The sequence below is a fragment of the Chelmon rostratus genome, chromosome 2 (genome assembly GCF_017976325.1).
Source record: "Chelmon rostratus isolate fCheRos1 chromosome 2, fCheRos1.pri, whole genome shotgun sequence".
In the NCBI taxonomy this organism is placed as follows: Eukaryota; Metazoa; Chordata; class Actinopteri; order Chaetodontiformes; family Chaetodontidae; genus Chelmon; species Chelmon rostratus.
Genome location: NC_055659.1, coordinates 7,760,352 through 7,779,623, shown reverse-complemented (window position 1 = coordinate 7,779,623; position 19,272 = coordinate 7,760,352). Strand labels below are relative to the sequence as shown.

Sequence of the window (19,272 nt, the reverse complement as noted above, 5' to 3'; positions counted from 1 at the left end):
CATCAGTTCTGGGAATTTTAGCAAAAAGCTGATTTAGAAGTAGATGAGGCACATTGAAGAAAAGTTGGAGCACCACTCAACAAATTAACATAACTGGTAGTAGATTTTTTTTCCCCCGTTCCTTATTGCTAGCAGTGATATCAGTGCTTCAGTTTAGAAGTGACATGACCTGTTTTCAAATTTATGATCTCACATGAACAGTTTCGCAAAGTGAATCAGTGCATTTTTTAGTGACATACAAGCAGCAGAACGAGTCTCAGATGCACAACATGTGCTCGTGTGAGAGAGTTCTGTCTGGAGCTCGGAGTGTTAATCTAATTCTGTGGCTTCTGAGTGAGGTGTTGGTCTAAGTGAGGACGCTAACAGTCTGTTGCTTCGCTGGGGTGCCAGCCACAGCTTCCGTCGCTGCAGATATTCTCGCCGAGCCTCCAGTTTTTGAGAGCGGGAGCACTGCTGATGCTAGGTGAAATGGCAGCACGCTGCCGATGGATTCCCCTGGGTGACCTTGTTCTTCTCTGACACATCCTCTGCCATCGCCTCATGCATAGCAGAGGGGAGCGGGGGGTCTCCGGAGGAGCAGCAACAGCTTAATTTAACGGAATCAGTTTGATTAGTCTCATCCAATTCTGAGGAAGCCTGAGGATACAGCTCATGATACAAATGACGGGAAATTTCCTGCCTTCTCACCGGCTGCAGCGTGGTGGGAATGACATGAATAAAATGAAATAGAAATCGTGAAAGTTGAGAAACTTAGAGAATTTTGTAAAGAAATGTGACAGAAATGAGACCAAATTTCCGCCGTTGTGATTTTTGACGGTTACGGTGTGCTCGTCTCCCCGGCTGGCTGTAGAGAAATAACCTACAAGTGAGTGGATGGCTGATTGGGCACAATAGAGCCCATTGAGTCCTCATCACAGAAAAATGAGGCCTGCTACAACAGCGGCGTTATCTGTGGGAAGGAGGAATGAGGAGCTCTGATGTGACAGCCTCACTAACAGCCTCTGACAGGACCCAGGAAGCCACAAAGACCACACTGTAGCACTCATGTACCGCAATGAACAGATCAGAGCAGTATGTGGCTCTTTGTGTGTGTGTGTGTGTGTGTGTGCATGCATTTTTTTCTTTTATTTATCCAGTGAAGTGTGACTGAGCATGCTTGCCATACTGTCTCACAGTGGGACACACTGTCCACACCTGGTGGCTCGACTGTACACCAACAAACATCCACTGCCGAGGCCTGCTGCCCACTGATTGTTGAGGCACGTTGTGTGTGTGTGTGTGTGTGTGTGTGTGTGAGCTACAGAGAGCACTCAACTCCTGCAAGAAGATGTTATCATTCTTTCATCATCAAAAGAGCGAGTTTCATCACTGCGAATGTAAAGTTTTTGTCCACAATTACGGGTTCAATATGTAGAGCGGTATCTGATGTGAACCGCTCGTGCTCAGGGAGATTATGAGAACAGGAGAGGATGAAAAACTCGTCAGATCAAGTTTATTTGTGAACCCCAAAGCCCTCGGATGCAACGTCTCAATGGGCTTTAAAGGCCCTCAGCATCAGTGATTCTGACCCAGCCCGAGCTCTTTAAGAAAACAAGGAAAACAGCTTAAAAAAAAGACATTTCTAGAACTTTGGGGGGAAAAAACAAAAAGACGGCTCATCTGGGAGAAAAGATCCAAGATCAAAGAGCAACCATCCGATTTCAGCTCCAGTGGCGTGGCAGGTGCTAAATTTCTGACTAGTCGCGTCTTCCCTCCCGTCACACAGCTCCGGATTTGATACTTTGTGAGTCGTCTACCTCGAATCTGAGCCTGAAGCATCTGCATCAATACGAAAAGTGAACCAGAAAGTGTATTTGAAGGGTCTTAGCTACTGTACGCTTAGCTTTGGTGCTTTTATTTTTGACATATTGACTATATGCTATGTGCTATATGCTTACATGCTGCAAGACACAACCACACAATGTTAGATGTCTCTTTTTTATTGTTTAATGTAATTGCCAAGAAGTTGGCATGAGGATTTTATTGATTGACTGATTTCAAACTGTGTTGAATCCTCCTTTGGATGCTGCGTCACAAGCCTCCATAAAGCATATGGGGCACATGTAGTTTGTCGGGACGACCTTTTTTCCCTATTAAATCCCTCGTGCGCAAGCTGAATTTGAACAAAAAGGGATATTCTGGGACAGTTTTGAGATAGAGTTGCCAGATTGGGCCTTGGTTCCCCAGCCTCAGTCTGTTTGTCTGTTAGACCAGCTGTGATGCAGCCCTCTTTGGAGAGGCAGACGGAGAACATGCAACCTTTATTCTGAAAAGCCAGGCCCGCCGGGATGACGGCTCCTAAAACAGTGTCAGATGGCAGCGAGGACTGTGGACATGAGGGGCATTTTGATGTGAGTCAACAACAGCCTCCAAAACCTGAAGCGAGAGCAAGTTTAGAGCGCAAAATAGTCGGATTGCTGCAGCGTCACAATAATGGCCCGTGTTGGTTTCTGTCATGAGCGGAGCAGGAAGAGAGGATTTGAGGGTTGAGAAAGCTCGCTGGAATATTCCCACAGCTCATCATTATTCTATCGCGCCTCTGTAGTGGAGTACATCTCCCCTCTCTATTAGCACATACAGTACTTCTACAGTAGCAAGATCTCATCTTTAGTCCTGCTGATTGGTATTCATAGCAATGCAGAGACGATTCATGCTGAGCAGAGTTTGGTCTGTGTATGAACAGAGAGGGGAAGAGAGACGGAGAGAGAATAGGGGGGAGAAATGGGGAAAAAAGTGATTACTTCTCTGTTGTCAGACTGTTTCAAAGCCGACTCTCCCCTTTCTGTCAAGAGATGAGGCTCACGCTGGAGCTGAGGGCAGGCAGACACCGAAGATCTCTTCCTGTTTTCCAAACTCCTCATCATGTTCTTTCAGAGAAAAACTTTTTTTCCCTGCTTGTGTATGACGAGTCTGAAGTCTTCCTCTGCCTCAAACTTTGCATGAACTTCCTTTGTTTTTACAAAGGCTTCTGGGAGTTGAGAGCAAAGGCGAAATCTTTTCAGATTTTCTCATGAAAATCTCCGGCGCCTCACTTTTGAGGGTTGTGGCATTGCGCATCTTTGGTGAAAAGTTTTTGAGGCTTGTTGAAACTGTAGCAGCAGTGGAGCGTGAGCATGGCATCCATCAGCTGTCACTTAGCAGTTTGGATTTCAGATTTGTTGCTTCAGATGAACTGAGGCGGTGATGACGATGAATTCAGTCCAGTTTGTTCCTTAATTTTTGACAAGCTGTCTTCACTCAGAATGCAAAATAATCAGAAAAGCAGTCCAATACAGCGTCATGCTCTTTTTTCAACCCCACATTTGAAGTATTTCTAGGCCAAATATCCCTCTGTAACCTCTCTCCTACCCTAAATCTCCATTTACCTTTAATGATTGAAGTGGATTTAACAGAAGAGATCAGACTTGACCCTCAGTGATTAAAAAGTAAATCAACAAGGATTTAAGGACTTAGCTGGAAATAACAGGTGGTCATACACACTGTACATATACACAGTATACTGATGTGTAATGCTGTGGAAAACCTTGTCTGAAATATATGAAATCTAAAAATATATATTCTGACCACTTTGAGTTCATCAGAAAGGCTGTGAGGGGGTCTCACAGACATTTTTAGGTCAGCATGGTGATGGATTTTAACACTGGATAACTGTGGCATACTAAAACTGACTGCTGAACTCTGAACTTTAAAAGAATAAAACCCTTTTTCTTGTAATGCACCTGTAGTTTACCCATTTGTACTTAATATGTGGCTTTTATTCTCTACTTTTGTTTGCACAGCCTTTAACATGCCCCCTTGGAAAGGCTAACTTTGTATTGAACTGAATGTAGCTGAATATAATTATTTTATATATAAATAATTATACATATATAATATATGCTATTAAGCACTCAATATCTGTGAAACTGCATGAAGTGACACATCTGTGCTATCAAGGGCTACGTACAACAGTAGTTTAATCTATGCTGTGGTATTGATTACTTTGGGAGGGTGCATGTCACTTGGATAGATGTCCTTTTAGACCTAAACCCTTCACAGAGACCACCACTATGCTTTTATTGACCCTTCATGCCTCTGCTTCTGTTGTTGCAGGTAAAGTATTGAACACGGACCTGCGTCACTACCTCAGTCTGCAGTTTCAGAAGGGCTCGCTGGACCACAAGCTCCAACAGATCATACGGGACAACCTCTACCTGCGCACCATCCCCTGTGAGTGCATCGCACAGGACTGCATATGTTAACTCTCATTCACTGCGCTGACAAGCACCTGCAAGCACAAAGACAACCAGGAATGCACAGCATGGCCTACTTTCAGTACATATATGCTTTTATCTGAAGCACCTTATGGGAACAATGAGGATGTTCTGTGTGCGTCACACAGCTGGAAATCCAAACCACTGGAAACAGATTAATGTGTTCCCTCCCTTATACCACACACACACACACACACACACACACACACACACACACACTTACTGCACTCGCACATTGTCACCCTCTCACAGCCCTCTGTCGCACATTTTACAAAACACGCACACTTCAGTGTCACCATAGCAACCCGACCAAGGACATCTCTCTAACCCCCATGTAACTTATTTACTTCTGTATGCTATCATCGCAGTGATCAAAGTCATATTCTTTCCATAAATAACCTTTCGTTGTCCCACTGCTGCTCTGCCTTCCCTCGCTGACGTTCTGCTCAGCGGGGCCGACACCAACTATTATTCTTTGCTGAAATCAGTAATGAAGTGGTAAATAAAAAGGTTGGTACCGTGCACTGCCAAGAACCGCCGCAAAGAACAGCAGCTGTGTACATTTTCAGAGCAACTGTAATTCATATTTAATGGAAACGCCCATTGATTGCCCCCTTTTTATCATTGCAAAACAGCTGTTGATCTAATAATCTGAATGAAATAGCGCCCTTTATCACTGCAAAGAGTGGAAATGTTACTGATGTCACCATGCAGACATAAACCTTGTAGCTGTAAAATGTCACATTCCAAGAGCAAAAAAGAAGCATTTTTTGTCTGACGCCACTTTATTTCCTTTAATTTTTTTCTTTTTGGGTTGCTCAAAGGGTTTTATAGGCTTGGATATTGTAATCTTTTAAGTGAAAGCATAAAAATTACCAGAATTAGAGTGATAAGGCTGTTAGTACATTAAAGGTGCAAATTAATATCCTGATTGATGTTTGTGTGGGTTGCAGAAATGCAGGTTATTCGCCACAATGGTGCAAATGCGTCCAAATTTAGAAGTGCAGATGTCTTTCGAGTAAATAGCATCTCTGTGCTCCTGCTGTAATTCACACACAAAAAGATGATTATCAAATTAAAAAGGTAATTTATTATAGGGGGCTGAACAACCAGCTGAATTCCCTCCTAAAGTGATGCCACTTGATGTTTTAAAGAGCCACTGCGCTGCGTTTGGGAAGCACCAGGTGACGCGTGGACGTGAAATTGCATCAACAGGAGACGTGACTGGCGCCGTGTCTGTAATTCTGAAACTGCGACGATGTTCGCGCAGATATTTTGGCCTAAATATTTACCACGTCCCGTTGACGAGTGACTCCGCTCGGAGGAGCGCCGTAATTGAGTGTAGTCAAGGTTTTAGTCACATGCAGAGCGACTCCTCCTGAGGCGATGACAGACTCTTAGGCACAGCACTGTCACAAACAAGCAGCATCTCTGCTCTCTACCCCCCGAGGGCTGGAAGTTGCTTGTTCAGAGGAGACTTGAATGCACAAGTGTGACATTTTTCAGGAAGTAAGCTGCTTACCTTTCATGTATATTTAATTTGTTTGTTTGTTTGTTTGTTTTCATCTTGGAGGTGGAGGAACTTTCTCACAGCCCCCTGCCCCACCACTTATTTTCCTTCTCCTTCTTCTTCCCCCCTTTGTCTCTTTCAGTGTCACTAGGCGGTTATTCGCTCTCTCTTCCCTTCATATACCCGGCACTTCTGAGCGTTGCTATTTCCTGGGTAGTTGAGTTCACGCCGCCTATCTCAGGTCAGCTACAGTAGATGGACGGAGGATGATTATAGCGTTTTACAAAACCCATGCATCAGTAATTTCTCTTCCAAGGACACTGCAACCTGTCATTCTCAGCCACTCTCTCTCCTCCACGCTGCTTTCCGTTCACCTGTACACACACCCCGATCTTCACTACCGCTGGGAACATGGCTTTCTGTTTTTTCTTCATGTACAATAGCGGCGGTCGTTGAGGTTTTACGGCCCGTAACCACCATTCATCATCAGCAGCCAGTAGGCTCGCTGCATGAGTCTGACTCTCTAATCCCCAGCTTGAATTACTGTCTTAATGAGCAAGAGGCCAGGACTCGCACAGTGACGGCACCTCCATCATTCACTCGCTGGCTTTCAGTCTCCCATCCTTCACCCTCTCTGTTTCACTTTCACTCTTCCTCTGTTTCAATTACCCTCGCCTGCCTTTTTCTTTACTTGGTTTAGCCACGTTTTCCTTTCTGTTTGCAGATTTCTTCATATTTATGAGTTGATTTTGTTTCCACGTCAATTCTAAAAATGGGAAAAATTTGAAATGTGCTTTTATGAATAGACATTAGTTTGGTTTTCCGAGTTAAATGGGAAAATGTTCCGGCTTTAGAGGCTGCTGATGAGCGACCTTTCTCTTACTGCTCTCTTGATCAATAGTTCAGCCTGTCATGTCTTCATCGTCCCTGGAATCGGAGTCCCGGACGGAGGCCCTGTCGTCAAACCGGCCTCTGCCGGCCTCTGAGGCTCTTAGTGTTCGGTGCTGATCCGGTTGTGTTCGCCGGGAGGCTGTTGAGCCGGTTTCTTTGCCTGCAGTGTAAACACCAACAAGGCCCCGGAGCTCTGAGCTCTCAGTCGGGACAGACTGAGCTAATAAGGCTACTGGTTGCACGGCTAACTGAGCTAACTAGCTAATGGCAGCGAGTAGCTTTAGCCCAAGATCGTAAAGAGTATAGTGAGCAGCAGTCGTTAATTATTTAGTATCTTGTTTGAAGTGGCCTTCGACAGGTGCCAAGTTCTTATGCATTAAACCATTTAGCAGGTGCCTATATATCTGCTGTGTCGATCTTAACTGATCCAGAGCAGTTGTTGGTCTGAACTCTGAGCTGAACCCTAACAAATCACATTAACATGCAGCGTGTCTATATTTTCTCCTAAATATGTTGAATACTTCAAACATGCTAAGTTTGAAATCCAAACATCAGCTGCATGTGGGCATCAGTTCTGCTTTTGTAATAAAAATGTAACATCTACATGCATTTAAAGGTGTTTTTTGTATTACACTTCCTCCTGCAGACAACTGGCCAAACTGACATTAACCACAGTGGACCACAGCACAATGCAGACACAAGACAAGCTGCTTGTTGAGTAATGGGCTTGTCTGTTGCTTTTTCTCAACTCCCAAAACTCCCTCTGTCTCCTGCTCTTACCGCTGTTGTTTTGCTCTCGCAGCTTCACCCTCCGAACGTGCCGTACATGCTCGACTCCTCATCTTTTTTGGCGAAGAAACTTGAGAAGTTATTTTCTCATTGTGGGAAATCAATACTTGAGGTAGAAGTACACATGGCAGCAGAGGGAGCGGTGGCACGCCGCAAAATTACAAATTACAATACATAGCCATTTCTCGAATGTGTTGAACGTCATGTATTGCTTATAAATAAGCATATCTGAGGGTGGATTTATAGAATAAAATGTGTGTGACAATCACACAGACGGCAAGAGGATTAGCAGAGGCCGTTTGTGTCACTGCGCCAAAGGTCCACTTTACTTAACCACCAGCCACACTGCTGTACTCACATACAAGTGCAGCTGATCTGATCAACACCACAGGGTCAGAGTGCTGAGCCACAGCACTCTGCGGCCAGAATGAAGGTATTAATATCTACTTTTAGGCCAGTTACGAAACCTGAAACAGGAATGTTCAAATTAAAACGAAAGAAAGACGGGCAGTGAGGTTGGTCTGCCATGGAGGGATAGGAGAGAAAGTGAGGAGCAGGGAGGCAAAGAGAGCAAGGTCTTTACTGTCTGTGTGTGGTAAATCCCAGAGTCTCCTTCACTGGGTCTCGGGCTGGCCTTCATCTCATTTGGACTTTTACGAAAACGCTGGTGGAGGCTCTCAAGAGCTCCGGAGAGGACAAAAGGAGGAGGATTTCTCTAAGAGCTCCGGGTCACAAGCAGTCCTTGGGACACCCTGCTGAGATCAGAGATGGGCAGAAAGAGTTTGATCTCACACAAACTGTCAGCGTCACTCCTGCACACACACACACACACACACACACACACACACACACACACACTGCACTGATGTACAGTGTAGGTGCACGTGCCCAGAAATGCAGGGATGAGCTGGTACACATACAGCTGTGATCTTTCTGCCTCTTCATTTCAGCTGCAGGTTCCTTCTTCTCCCTCTGCTCCCTCTGCTCCTCAGTTATTATTATATTTCAGGATAAAAGAATAATGGTAGAATGTTGATGCATAAGTTGTTTTGTATTTTTTGTTAAATGTTAATAGCTATGCTTTTCCCGGCATGACAACAGTAGAGTAAGCTACGTATATGACAGAGCTTGCCGCAGTGTCTTCAAAGCGAACACTCTACAAAAGGACCAAAAGGCTTTGGCTTTGTAATGATCCTCTTTCCTCTCTTGTCCCCTCTTTCTTTCTCACCATTTCAACCGCAAAGCCATCTCTTTTCTTCTTGTACCAACAAAAAAAACCAAACATGCGCAATATCACCATGTTAAATGTATGGCCTGCCATTCTAGACTGACTACCTCTGATATTCCCATTGTGACGTCCTCTCAGTCCAGTTGGTTTGAAAAATAGGTCTCAGCAGTGCACACGGGTGAGACCTTGCAAGACTAAAGTGACAATTTGTTTTCGGTCCGGGAGAGACAGACACATGTGAACACAGTGGCTTCAAATGCTGTGCATGGCCCAAAAAATAAAGGAACAGTCTGACATTTTTTTTCCCAAGACAAGACGTACAGACTCTTGTCTGTCCAGTAAATACAAAGCTACAGCCAGCAGCGGGTTAGCTTAGCTTAGCATAAAGACTGGAAAAAGGAGGAAACAGAAACATGCACCTCTAAAGCCGACTAATTAGCACATATCTTGTTTGCTTATCTGTACTAAAACTGAAACGTAAAATAATGTCAAGTTTTGGTTTATATGAGGGGTTTTGTAACAGTCTCCTTCCTTGCAGAGCACTTAGTGGCTTACTGAAGTCTTGACGTCATTGTGAGGTTGCCAGGCAACCTGCAGAAACTCTGAATTTCCTTTTTTATACTTTTTTTTTTGCATGGATTAAAGAAAGATACAGCATAATGTGTTAATCAGTGAGCTTTAAAGGTGCTGGTAGGCAGATTTTGTCTTGTTTCTTGTCCACATGCTAAGATAAGCTAACAGGTTGCTAACTGTAGCTACATATTTGCTGTTGAGACTTGAGAGGGCTATCCCCTGATCCATCTCTCAGCAAAAAAGCTATTATTTTCCAAAATGTTGAGATATTCCTAATGCTGTTACATGTCCTCCTTTCCCAGGACTGCACAACCCAAATACATCCCCTGTCGTATTCACCAACGCTGTGTTTAACTTTGTATTCTGGCACAAAGCCTTTTTTCTTTGATGAAGCTGCTCCACATCCACATTCCTCTGTTGCTGTCTGGCTTAATTAACTCCAGCGTATCGGCCGCACCTTTTCCCACATACGCTGACATCAATGTACACTTTGTTTGAAAGACCTGCCTCCAACAGGTTTTTTGAGTGTCAGCGCTTGCATTGAAATGGAAAGTACGGCGTGACGTTACAAAGTCCGGCTCTGAAAGATCCGCTGCTTTTACTCGAATGTGCCCTCAAAGCTCAGCAAGCCCTCATTATATTGTAGGTGACCGATCCACAATAGGAGGCTTGTGGTATGTATCAGTGTGACATCCGGGATGATGGCCCGGGGAGATACATAACTGTGGCTCAAGTAATTGGTCTGCAGGGGACATTTCTGAGTGACCAAAGCCAGCGACGGCGAGCAGGCAAGTTAGTAATGAGAAGCATCAGAGTCTGGCATTCTCACACGCGATGCAATGTCAACTGCTTTTGGTAACATAAACTGCGGTACAAGGCGCGCTGCGGAAGGAAGCTGCTCTGATGTTTTGTTTTGTTTTTTTTCCTTTTTCAAACTGTGCTTTTACTCCTCTGCTCGGGTGCAGGGAAGCTGTCACAGCCCAATTAAGCGAGAAAATATAAGAGTGGAAAAACAAAAGGGAATGGCAACATAAAGCTATTTAATAGGCCATTGGGCCACCGCAGTCTGCACGGCGGCTTCACTGCTAATTGGCACAGAGACTCTACAAGTGTCAAGAATTCTACTAAGAAGATGCAACAACGTATTTCAATGAGAGCCCATCGTAGCTGTAGAGTAATGCGCTACTTAACGTTGTTTCAGTCCAACACAGTATGTATCCGGTTATCGAACAGATCAGCAAGCGATCTTAACGCGTAATTAATAAGAAACACTGATGCTGTTGTTCCATTGTTTTAATGTGTGAAAGACTGATCAGTCATTAAACTCTGATCCTATTACAGAGTCTGCTTCTGACTCATCTCGTAACAAGACATTCCTGGCTTCAGTTGATAATGTCAGCTCCTCTCCGTGCTGCTGCAGTGTGCTCTCATTTCCTCCGACGCCGGAGTCAGGTTGATTTGAAATTTTAAATCGGCTGTTTTTATGAATGTAAATGACCGTGGCAGCCCCCGCTATAGGCTGGTGGTCTACCCGGGTGTTTCTCAGACTCCCTCTTACCCTCACCCCATTGTCTCCGCGACCCTGAAATGGATTCTGATCTAAAGGATGAATCAGCACCCTAACCGTGGGTGACAGTAAATTTAGGTGACAGAGATTGCCATGGAATGTAGCAGTGATGATTGGTTCATGCTGTGCACTTTGTTCAGCCTCCAATGCAATAAATAATGCTGCACTGCCTCCCATTCAGCTGGGGTTATTTCTATGGAGTTTACAAGTTTGGTGACACGCCACCTAATTAGCCTTGAGTGCAATAGTGGCGCAGTCGTATTTATTTATTCATGGAATATGGTTTACATAATCCTCATGCTAATGTAATCATGTGGTGTCCATTTGTGCCTTGTGGATATTCGCCGTGAAAGGAAAAAAGCTTCCCATCAGCATTGAAATGGACTGTGGCTTCACCACAGGAGCAGAATCTGCACTCCGAATGGCCTCCTGTCATTTGCATTGATGCAGCACACTGTGGGACTGAGTGGACCTAAACCCCACCAGGAGGTTACACAAGCCATTGCTTCCATCATATTTCAAATCCCTGATTTACTCAGCTGTTTGCTTCATTTCAGCTGTAGCCAGTACATCAGGGACCTCCCAATAATAACCTGTTAGCAGAAGCTGTAGTTGCTCATAGAGGATTAAATGAATTACACCCCTCAGTGCTCCACAGTCCTTCATCAATTATCCATCTTTCACAGGATGCCACCAAGGTCTTTTTGGGCTTTCGTTCCAAAATGAGATCGCCACCCTTGAAAAATGCTGCAGTCTTGTGCAGAGGTGCATCACGACAACACTTCCAAACTGAATCCTCTGTATCAGTTAGAGGTGGTGGTCAAATATGCACACATGCGTTGAAATAAATCCTTTCATTGACAAGCTGATCACACATCTCGTTGCTGCACTGGAAGGGAGGAAGAATGTGTTTGATAAACAACTCAAGTTGAGCGGTTTTGCTTTTGTTGTGCCAAAACCTTGAAAGTGTTTCAGTTCAGAACTTGTCCTTTCAAACATGTTGCATGACGTAACGTCATTATCTGAAAGACAGCCTGTTTCTTAGATTCTCAAACGTTAACGCCACCCAACGGCGACATTTTCTGCAGTTCTGTCATATCTACACTTGTCCACACTTGCGTCTCTTATCTAAAGCAGGTTTTGTTTATGAATTTCTCTTTTTGTTTTCTTCCAGGCACCACACGGCTTCCTCGAGACGGGGAGGTGCCGGGAGTGGACTACAACTTCATCAGTGTCGGAGACTTCCGGATCCTGGAGGAGAGTGGACTTCTCCTGGAGAGTGGGACCTATGATGGTAGGTCTCACCACAGTGTGACTGATATGAGAAACCTGCATGCGTTTTGGTACGCTATTCACGCTGACAGCTGGCTATAATGGAGTGAGTGTTAGCTCGATATTCACAGTCATTATGACTTACAGCCTGCCTTAGTGAAATGTGACAAGTGGGATGAAATGTATTGATCAGTGAAACATGATTAAAGACTTGTTGGAGGTGACAGCCAGATTAGCAGCGATACCTGCAGCCGTGTAGATGAACTGTTCAGTTTCTCCACGCTGTGTGTGGACTCAGCCGCTGAGGGAAATATGCAGTGCTTCAATGGAAATGGAAATGCTGTAGAAATCAGGACAAGGGCGGAACCTCTGTTGTCAGCAGGGATTAAAATAAACCGTAAGTTTATCAAAGAGCAAATACCAGCAAGCTTTTCAGAACCAGAAATAACCAGCAGATAATGACAGATGTGGTCTGCAGGTGCACATGTCTCTTTTTATTGCAGGCATTCAAACAGTTAGTGAGCTAAACAGTGAATAACGAGGCTGTAGCCACCATCGTGGTCATATTTTGATTTGCAAATGTAAAAGAGCTGCTAACTACATCTTCATGCATGCAACAAAAAAGGAAAGAACAGGCCCTACTTGTTGCCTTTCAAGTAGCATGAAATTCCCCCCCAAAAAATCCAGTCATTATAGAGTCAGCATTTAAAAATGTTCTAAATGAAGCACCTGTTTCTCCTCTCTGAAATCCCTCCACCGTATCTTTATCCATTCTTGCTAATGTACAGTAGATATTCGCATAACAGAGCGTGAGCTTGCAAGCAGCCGTAGCACCTGATGGTGACCTTATGTAAACCAGTCAACCTGCTGATCCCACCGGCTGGCTGCACAGTCACACATCACTTGTGTTCTCACTCTCAAGTCATGCTTTATTCATGGGATAAACCAGCCTCCTCCTCTCCCCCTCCCTCTCTCCTCTCGCAGACACAACCGGCAAGCTTTGGCTCATCACAAGCATCCAAAATTTGAACTTTTAGAGCTATTTAAAGAGCCCGACCTCCCCCTCTCCTCTCCTCTCCGCTCCTCTCCTCTCCTCGCTCTCACAAAATGACGCTTTTGTGAATGTTCATTTGGCAGCACCTGGCTACAGTAGACATGTCAGTGGCGACTGATATTTTGCAATAGCAAGCACATGTTCTTTCCAGTAAGGTGTTTACACAGCAAGAGATATTTCAGCGGAAGTATTTACCATTTCTAACACCTTATTCTACAATGGAGCGTAAGCACTCGCCCTGCATTGAGAGGTCCTGGAAAGTCAGACGGTCGCAGTGCATTTGTGTTGTGAGGGGATTGGAATGGAGGATTTCTCTCATGTTGCGCAATGATTATGGCAATAACATGATAATCTTCCCGTTCTCTTTAAGCTCATTCTTTCTTACTGCAAATCCAGGCTGCTGTGGAATGGGAGAGGATTTTTGTAAACGCTTTGGGGCCAACCTCTGGCCCTGCACCGTCCTCCCATTCACACTCAGCTGCGTCTTTTGCTTCCATATAATTTCAAGATGGAGTCAAACCCTAATCCAGAGAGAAATGTCCCAATGGCCGAGAAAAGTGTGTTTCTGCGTGTATGTGTTTGTGCATGTATGGACGGTGAAGTGTGTTTTAACCTGTGCTGGCTGCCTGTTGAAGGAGGTTCTTCCAACAGTCTCTGATTCCTGTGATAAGTTGTCAGTACCCCTCCCTCACCCCTCATCCTCATATAAAGTTGGCAGCAATGATATTAGACACACACACAGACGTCGATACACACACCTACTGTATGAACACACTCCTGCTTAGCAGTGCACACTGAACAAATCCCGTCCCTCCTTGTGTCGGGATAGATCATCTAAGAACTCCAAGATCAGGTTTCAGGAGCTGCCAAGTCGCCCACGAGCTGTCCTTCGTCTTTGAGCCAAAGCCAGGTGGGATTTACACCTTTTATCGAGAGGTTGACCGTGGGCAGGGAGGGAGAAATGGAGAGCGTACTGAGGAAGAGCATATAATGGAGTGAGAGAGTGGATATAGAGGCGCGCTGAGCTCTTCGGCTCCCCCTGGAAACCCCCTTTGCAGTGGAAGCAGGGCCGCCTTGGCTGCGCGCAGATGCGTGGATTAGCTTCTCAAAAGTTGGACGTTTCAGTACGCTTTCCCTGAGAGAGAGAACTGAACACTGTGATAGCAGCTGCCCCCACCCCTCCCCTTCCCCTAAAACCCAGTCAGCACAAGTGCTGCATGGCTGCCGTGGCAGAGAGTGTTGATCTCTCAGCAGCACAGTGAAGTCAAAGAGGAGCTGGGAGTAATTGGATTGAGGACTGGGATTTACTCCACTTGGTTGTGCTTGAAGTGCAGTCTTTTTTTTTTCTTTAAAAACAGGAAAATAAACAAGGACAGGCATCCTCTTGTATAGGTCATGTGGGTTATAGTCCTTCTGTGAAGAGCCCATGAGTTACCTTCAGTTCATGCGTGTACAGTCAGTGAGTTGTGCTCAAGGTACTGAGCTAATGGGATTCTTAGCTAATCATAATGGTCTCACTAATAGTCCCAAATGACTTGCCTGAATACTCATTATGTTAATGGGTCATGTATAATGTTTTTTCTCTACCTAGAAAATATGTGGGAGTTATTTAATGCTTTGTGCACATAATTTCAACTTAAACGCCCTCTCCTCAACTCTTTTATCAATCTTCCTGCCGTCCACGAGTGTGTTTATCCCCCTCCTCCTCTGAAGAAAAGGCTGATTGGAGGTCAGGACTCAACACACATGCACACTCGCCAGGGTGAGGCTGTTTGTGTGGGCTCTGTATGATTGGTAGAGTACATGCTGGCTGCTCCGTGTTTCTCCGGAGGGTCCCAGGTTGCCTGCCAAGCAGACACATCAGCCATCTGCGGCAGGCGCTGAGGGCGAGTCTTCCTGGGCTTTTGGTCCCCGCTCAGTCTCGGCGCCTCTGAGGTTCAGGTTGGGTCACTCTCTGAGAGCAGAACAGAGCAGCCAAACAAGAACTGAATAGTCCAGTGCAGTAAAGTGCAACCCTGGAGGGACAGCTGCCAGGAAAATAAAATTCTGTACGTAGAGAGGAGGGTTTTTTTTTCTGACAAATGACATCTTTAATCTGCAACCGGGGACAGCACGACTCAGCCAAATCGAGATCCACTTTAAATCTGTTGTTTTGGGATCCCTATTGTGATAATGAGTCGGATTTTAACGAGGAAGGAAAACAGACCTGGAGATTAAATTGGATGTGAATGTGAGTGCAGAATTCATGAATTAGTAGCAATGTGTGGTGGGCGGGCGGTTGTGTGACTGTGTCACACTGTCAGTACGGGATCTTGGCAAGATGAAAGTATGCTCCTGACCTTGTGTAGCTTATGCATAGTGCCCTTGACAACAGGAGTCTTTTCATTACCGCTAGCCATGAAATTGCTTGGACGCACTTTGAGAGAGGAGGCTCATTCTTCCTGGCTCATCAACCCCATGACACGAGGATCACAAGTAGCGTCGGACAAGCTCCTCTGCTCATCAGCTTATGAGGCTTCCCTTCATTTATAATAGCAAATGGTGCCACAAATCTTCACTGACGCGCCGCTTTCACACACCTCTATATCTGCGACACACATTTATCAGGGGCCAAGAGACATGTTTGTAAGTAATTAATCACAGGGGTAGCGTCTGGCTGATGAATGTCAGCGTGTGGCAGGAGACAGGCGGGGATTAGCCAGCAGACCCAATCTTTCCTTGCTATCGTTGTGCCACCCCTGTTAATGAAGCCATCTTTGACAAATGCGGATGTGTGTCGCTTAGTAAACACAGAGTGGAGCGATGGGGGTGGGTGGGAGGGGGGGGTTCAGGCTTTCATCCTGCCTCCTTCTCCTCCCCAACATTCCCGCCGCTTTGACGAAGACGAGCATAGCTGCATTAACCCAGTTTGCTGTTTATTGTAGCTGGCACCGAGACGAGGCCGTGCTCGAGACGGGCGAACTCGGTGGTGCTGCCGCGTCGTCCCATAAAGCTGCAGGAATGACTGTGATGTGTTCCTCAGAGCCCTCTGTTTTCCCTGGCATGCACGCCGTTGTCAGCTTTCCCTCTTTGTACCAAGCTATAAAAAGATCTGGAGCTGATAAATGCTGCTCTTACAGTACTGCATTTGTGATGTCTGCATGTTCACGCTTAAGTACATCAAAGGTTCGCAACACAATGGTCCCGTACGCAGCTGGGTCCAAATGAAAATAAGCTCAAGTTTATGGAGGCTAATTAAATCGCTGAAAATCCCCATTTCCCAGCGGTATCTCTCCCCTTTCTTTAATTAATCTAATTATAAATCATGATTTAGCTGAGTCGGCTCAATCTGATGATCTCTTATTGTAAAAAAGCGAGTAAATATTTGACCTAACAAGTGGATTGATATTATTGCGAAAACACATCCGACGGAGCAGCATTTAGTGAACAAATAATCATAATAAATGGTAGGGATGGAAATTAGTGTAACCATTATTTATAATCCTAATAGAGGTTGAATAATTAGTCATTCTACGCCTAAATTGAGTTCCACATACTGCTCACCAGCCGTACATAGATAGATCATCCCCTGAGCCAAATGAGCAAATAATTTAACAAAGTTTTGCACTCTATCCCCCTCTCTTTACGGTGCGCTGTTATCCCTCTGAATATTTATAATCCGTAACACAAGGTTTTTCTTCATTAGCAAGAAAAGCAAGCTGAGAGATAGATAATTGCTGTATTCAGTGATCAGTGTAATTAGTTGCTGGCAAATTTCAAGTGAAGTGATTTTAATGTTACATGAGTCATGACAGGCCTGTGGTACAGTTAACGAGGGGAAACAAAGCAGGGGGTTAAGAGACGTGAAGATCATGCAGACGAAGCAGACCGCCGAAACTTGTAAATAGTCAAAGTCGAGTGCCGGTGTGTGACATTTAGAGATTTAATTTTTGATTTGAATGCGGTGAACTGGAGTGATGTTCGACGTGGCGGGTGATCTTTGACTGTGTCTCCCCTCCTCACTTAACATGCATTGAAATTGTACATATTATGGCACACTGCTGTACTTGTGTCTTTCATGTTGGCCTGCACTCCTTTTCTGCGGCTCTTCATCTGTCTGCGGTCGCATTATGTTATCAGTAAGCCTCTCATCCTCCCATCTTTCACTCTCTAAGGTAACTACTACGGGACCCCGAAGCCTCCGGCGGAGCCCAACCTGGTGCAGCCTGACCTGGTGGATCAGGTGCTGTTTGATGAAGACTACGGTGGCGAGGTCCCCAGGAAACGCACCACCTCAGTCAGTAAGATGGACAGGAAGGACAGCGCGGTCCCCGAGGAGGAAGATGATGATGAGAGGCCACCGCTGGTCAATGGATTGCCTGGTCAGTAAATGTCAAAGCACAGAATGTCATGTTAAATAACGGAGATTCGACTACACTCTGTTTGTCCTTTAGTTGTGGAATTGCCACATTAGGTCAGTGTCACTGTCTGTTTCTGTTGTGAGACTTCGGCTTGTTGCAGATTGTTCGATGGGCTCAGAGGGTGTTTGAGGACACTACAGTACCATGCACATCTCAATGTGTCACATAAAACGGCATTAAAAGATGGTTTGACTACACCCTCCTGAGTCGGGGTTGCAGTATTTTGTACATGCACATCAAGTGGTGCAAAAAAAAAAAAAAACTGCTTTCCAGGTGAAGGAGATTTGTTTGATTTGAAATTGTAACTACTTTTGCAAAATCTTAAAAACTCACTTTTTGTGTTTGACCAAACATATTACTGAAACTTACCACTGATATTAAGCAATGCAGGAAGTTATGGTTTGTTTCTCCAGGTTTTTAAGTATCTCTCTCTGTATCCGTCTCAATACAGGGGGCGGAATTTTGTTTGTGGTGCCATCAGTAGACGGGATCCAGTATTTTAGACCCGCTCTGAAACAAAAACCATGAAACCCCGTCTGGACCTGCTTAAATGAGTTTCCAAATGAAGAAACATAACCAAAGACCGTCAGATCCCAACGATAACTAGATCCACTCCAAAAGCAGTTGACCCCAATAGAGAGAGAACAGTAGTTTACTAGTAGCCAAGCAATCCCATGAAGACCTCTAGGTCCCACAAAATTCAACAGCAACAAAAAATTAATTGGCAACAATTTTGATAAATCAGTTAATCGCTTCTCATTTTTCAAGCAAAAGTGCCCGTCTGTTAATGGTCCAAGCCTCTGTACTGTAAGGATTTGTTGCTTTTTTCTTGCCTTGCATTAAATGGTGAGAAAATAATCAGCAGATTAGACAGTAATGAAAGTAATGGGGAGCTGCAGCTCTTCTGACGATAATCTGCAGACCTCACTGTCAACACTTATATCTCAAAACCTGAGCAAATGAAACGTAACATATCTGGATGGCTTGATACCACAATTTATTCTTATTCTTATTATGTGAATTTTGGTGAATCTGATCTGCTCTGAAGCCACATTTAGAGACTGTGCATGGTTGGCATGCTGTCTCCAAAGCGGCAGTATTTGCATACATATTCAAATGCGCTGGCTACACTGTTGATAAATCTTCCGCTGGCAGTGCCGCTTCTGTTACCTTCTAATATAATGTACCGCAGGTCACCTTGAGAAAGTCTCATCCAGAGAGCAGGACACTGTGTACGTGATCAATCAGGACAACTCATCATCCCTCTGAGGAACAAATCTGTCCTTAATGCTCACAAGGAGAGCAGCCCTGCAGCAGAAATAGGTCACATACTGTGCACCATACCTGGTTTTTGTAGTAAGGGAACAGGGTTAACATCGAGGCAAGGCCAAGCTGAAATTGTTTGGGTTTTTTTTTTGTTTTTTTTACAGAATGAAACATTGTTTTGACAGTCACGGCTCAAACACTGCTTGCTCAGCTGTACAAAGGATTCACATAAATCCAAAGTCTGTTTACCCAACCGCTCTGTCATATTGAAATCAAACACAAACCGATGCCCAGACATCCAGGAGTTCTTTTTATGGAAAGAAACCAGTCACAAATGACTGCTCAGCTGCAGCCCACAGCTGTGGCAGCGCAGTCTCAGACCAGCCATAGATGGGCAGAGTTATGGTCGAATGAAAAAAGAGGTTAATGG

The 19,272-nt window shown here is 44.8% G+C and overlaps 1 protein-coding gene across 1 annotated transcript in view; it reads left to right on the top strand.

Annotated features, from left to right (window-relative positions):
• LOC121616852 (membrane-associated guanylate kinase, WW and PDZ domain-containing protein 3) overlaps positions 1–19,272 on the top strand; it is a 123,290-nt gene that overhangs the window by 77,906 nt on the left and 26,112 nt on the right. Inside the window, exons 2-4 of the mRNA XM_041951683.1 lie at positions 4,132–4,248; positions 12,025–12,144; positions 17,331–17,537. Coding sequence (XP_041807617.1) covers positions 4,132–4,248; positions 12,025–12,144; positions 17,331–17,537 — 444 coding nt within the window. The remainder of the gene's footprint in view (positions 1–4,131; positions 4,249–12,024; positions 12,145–17,330; positions 17,538–19,272) is intronic.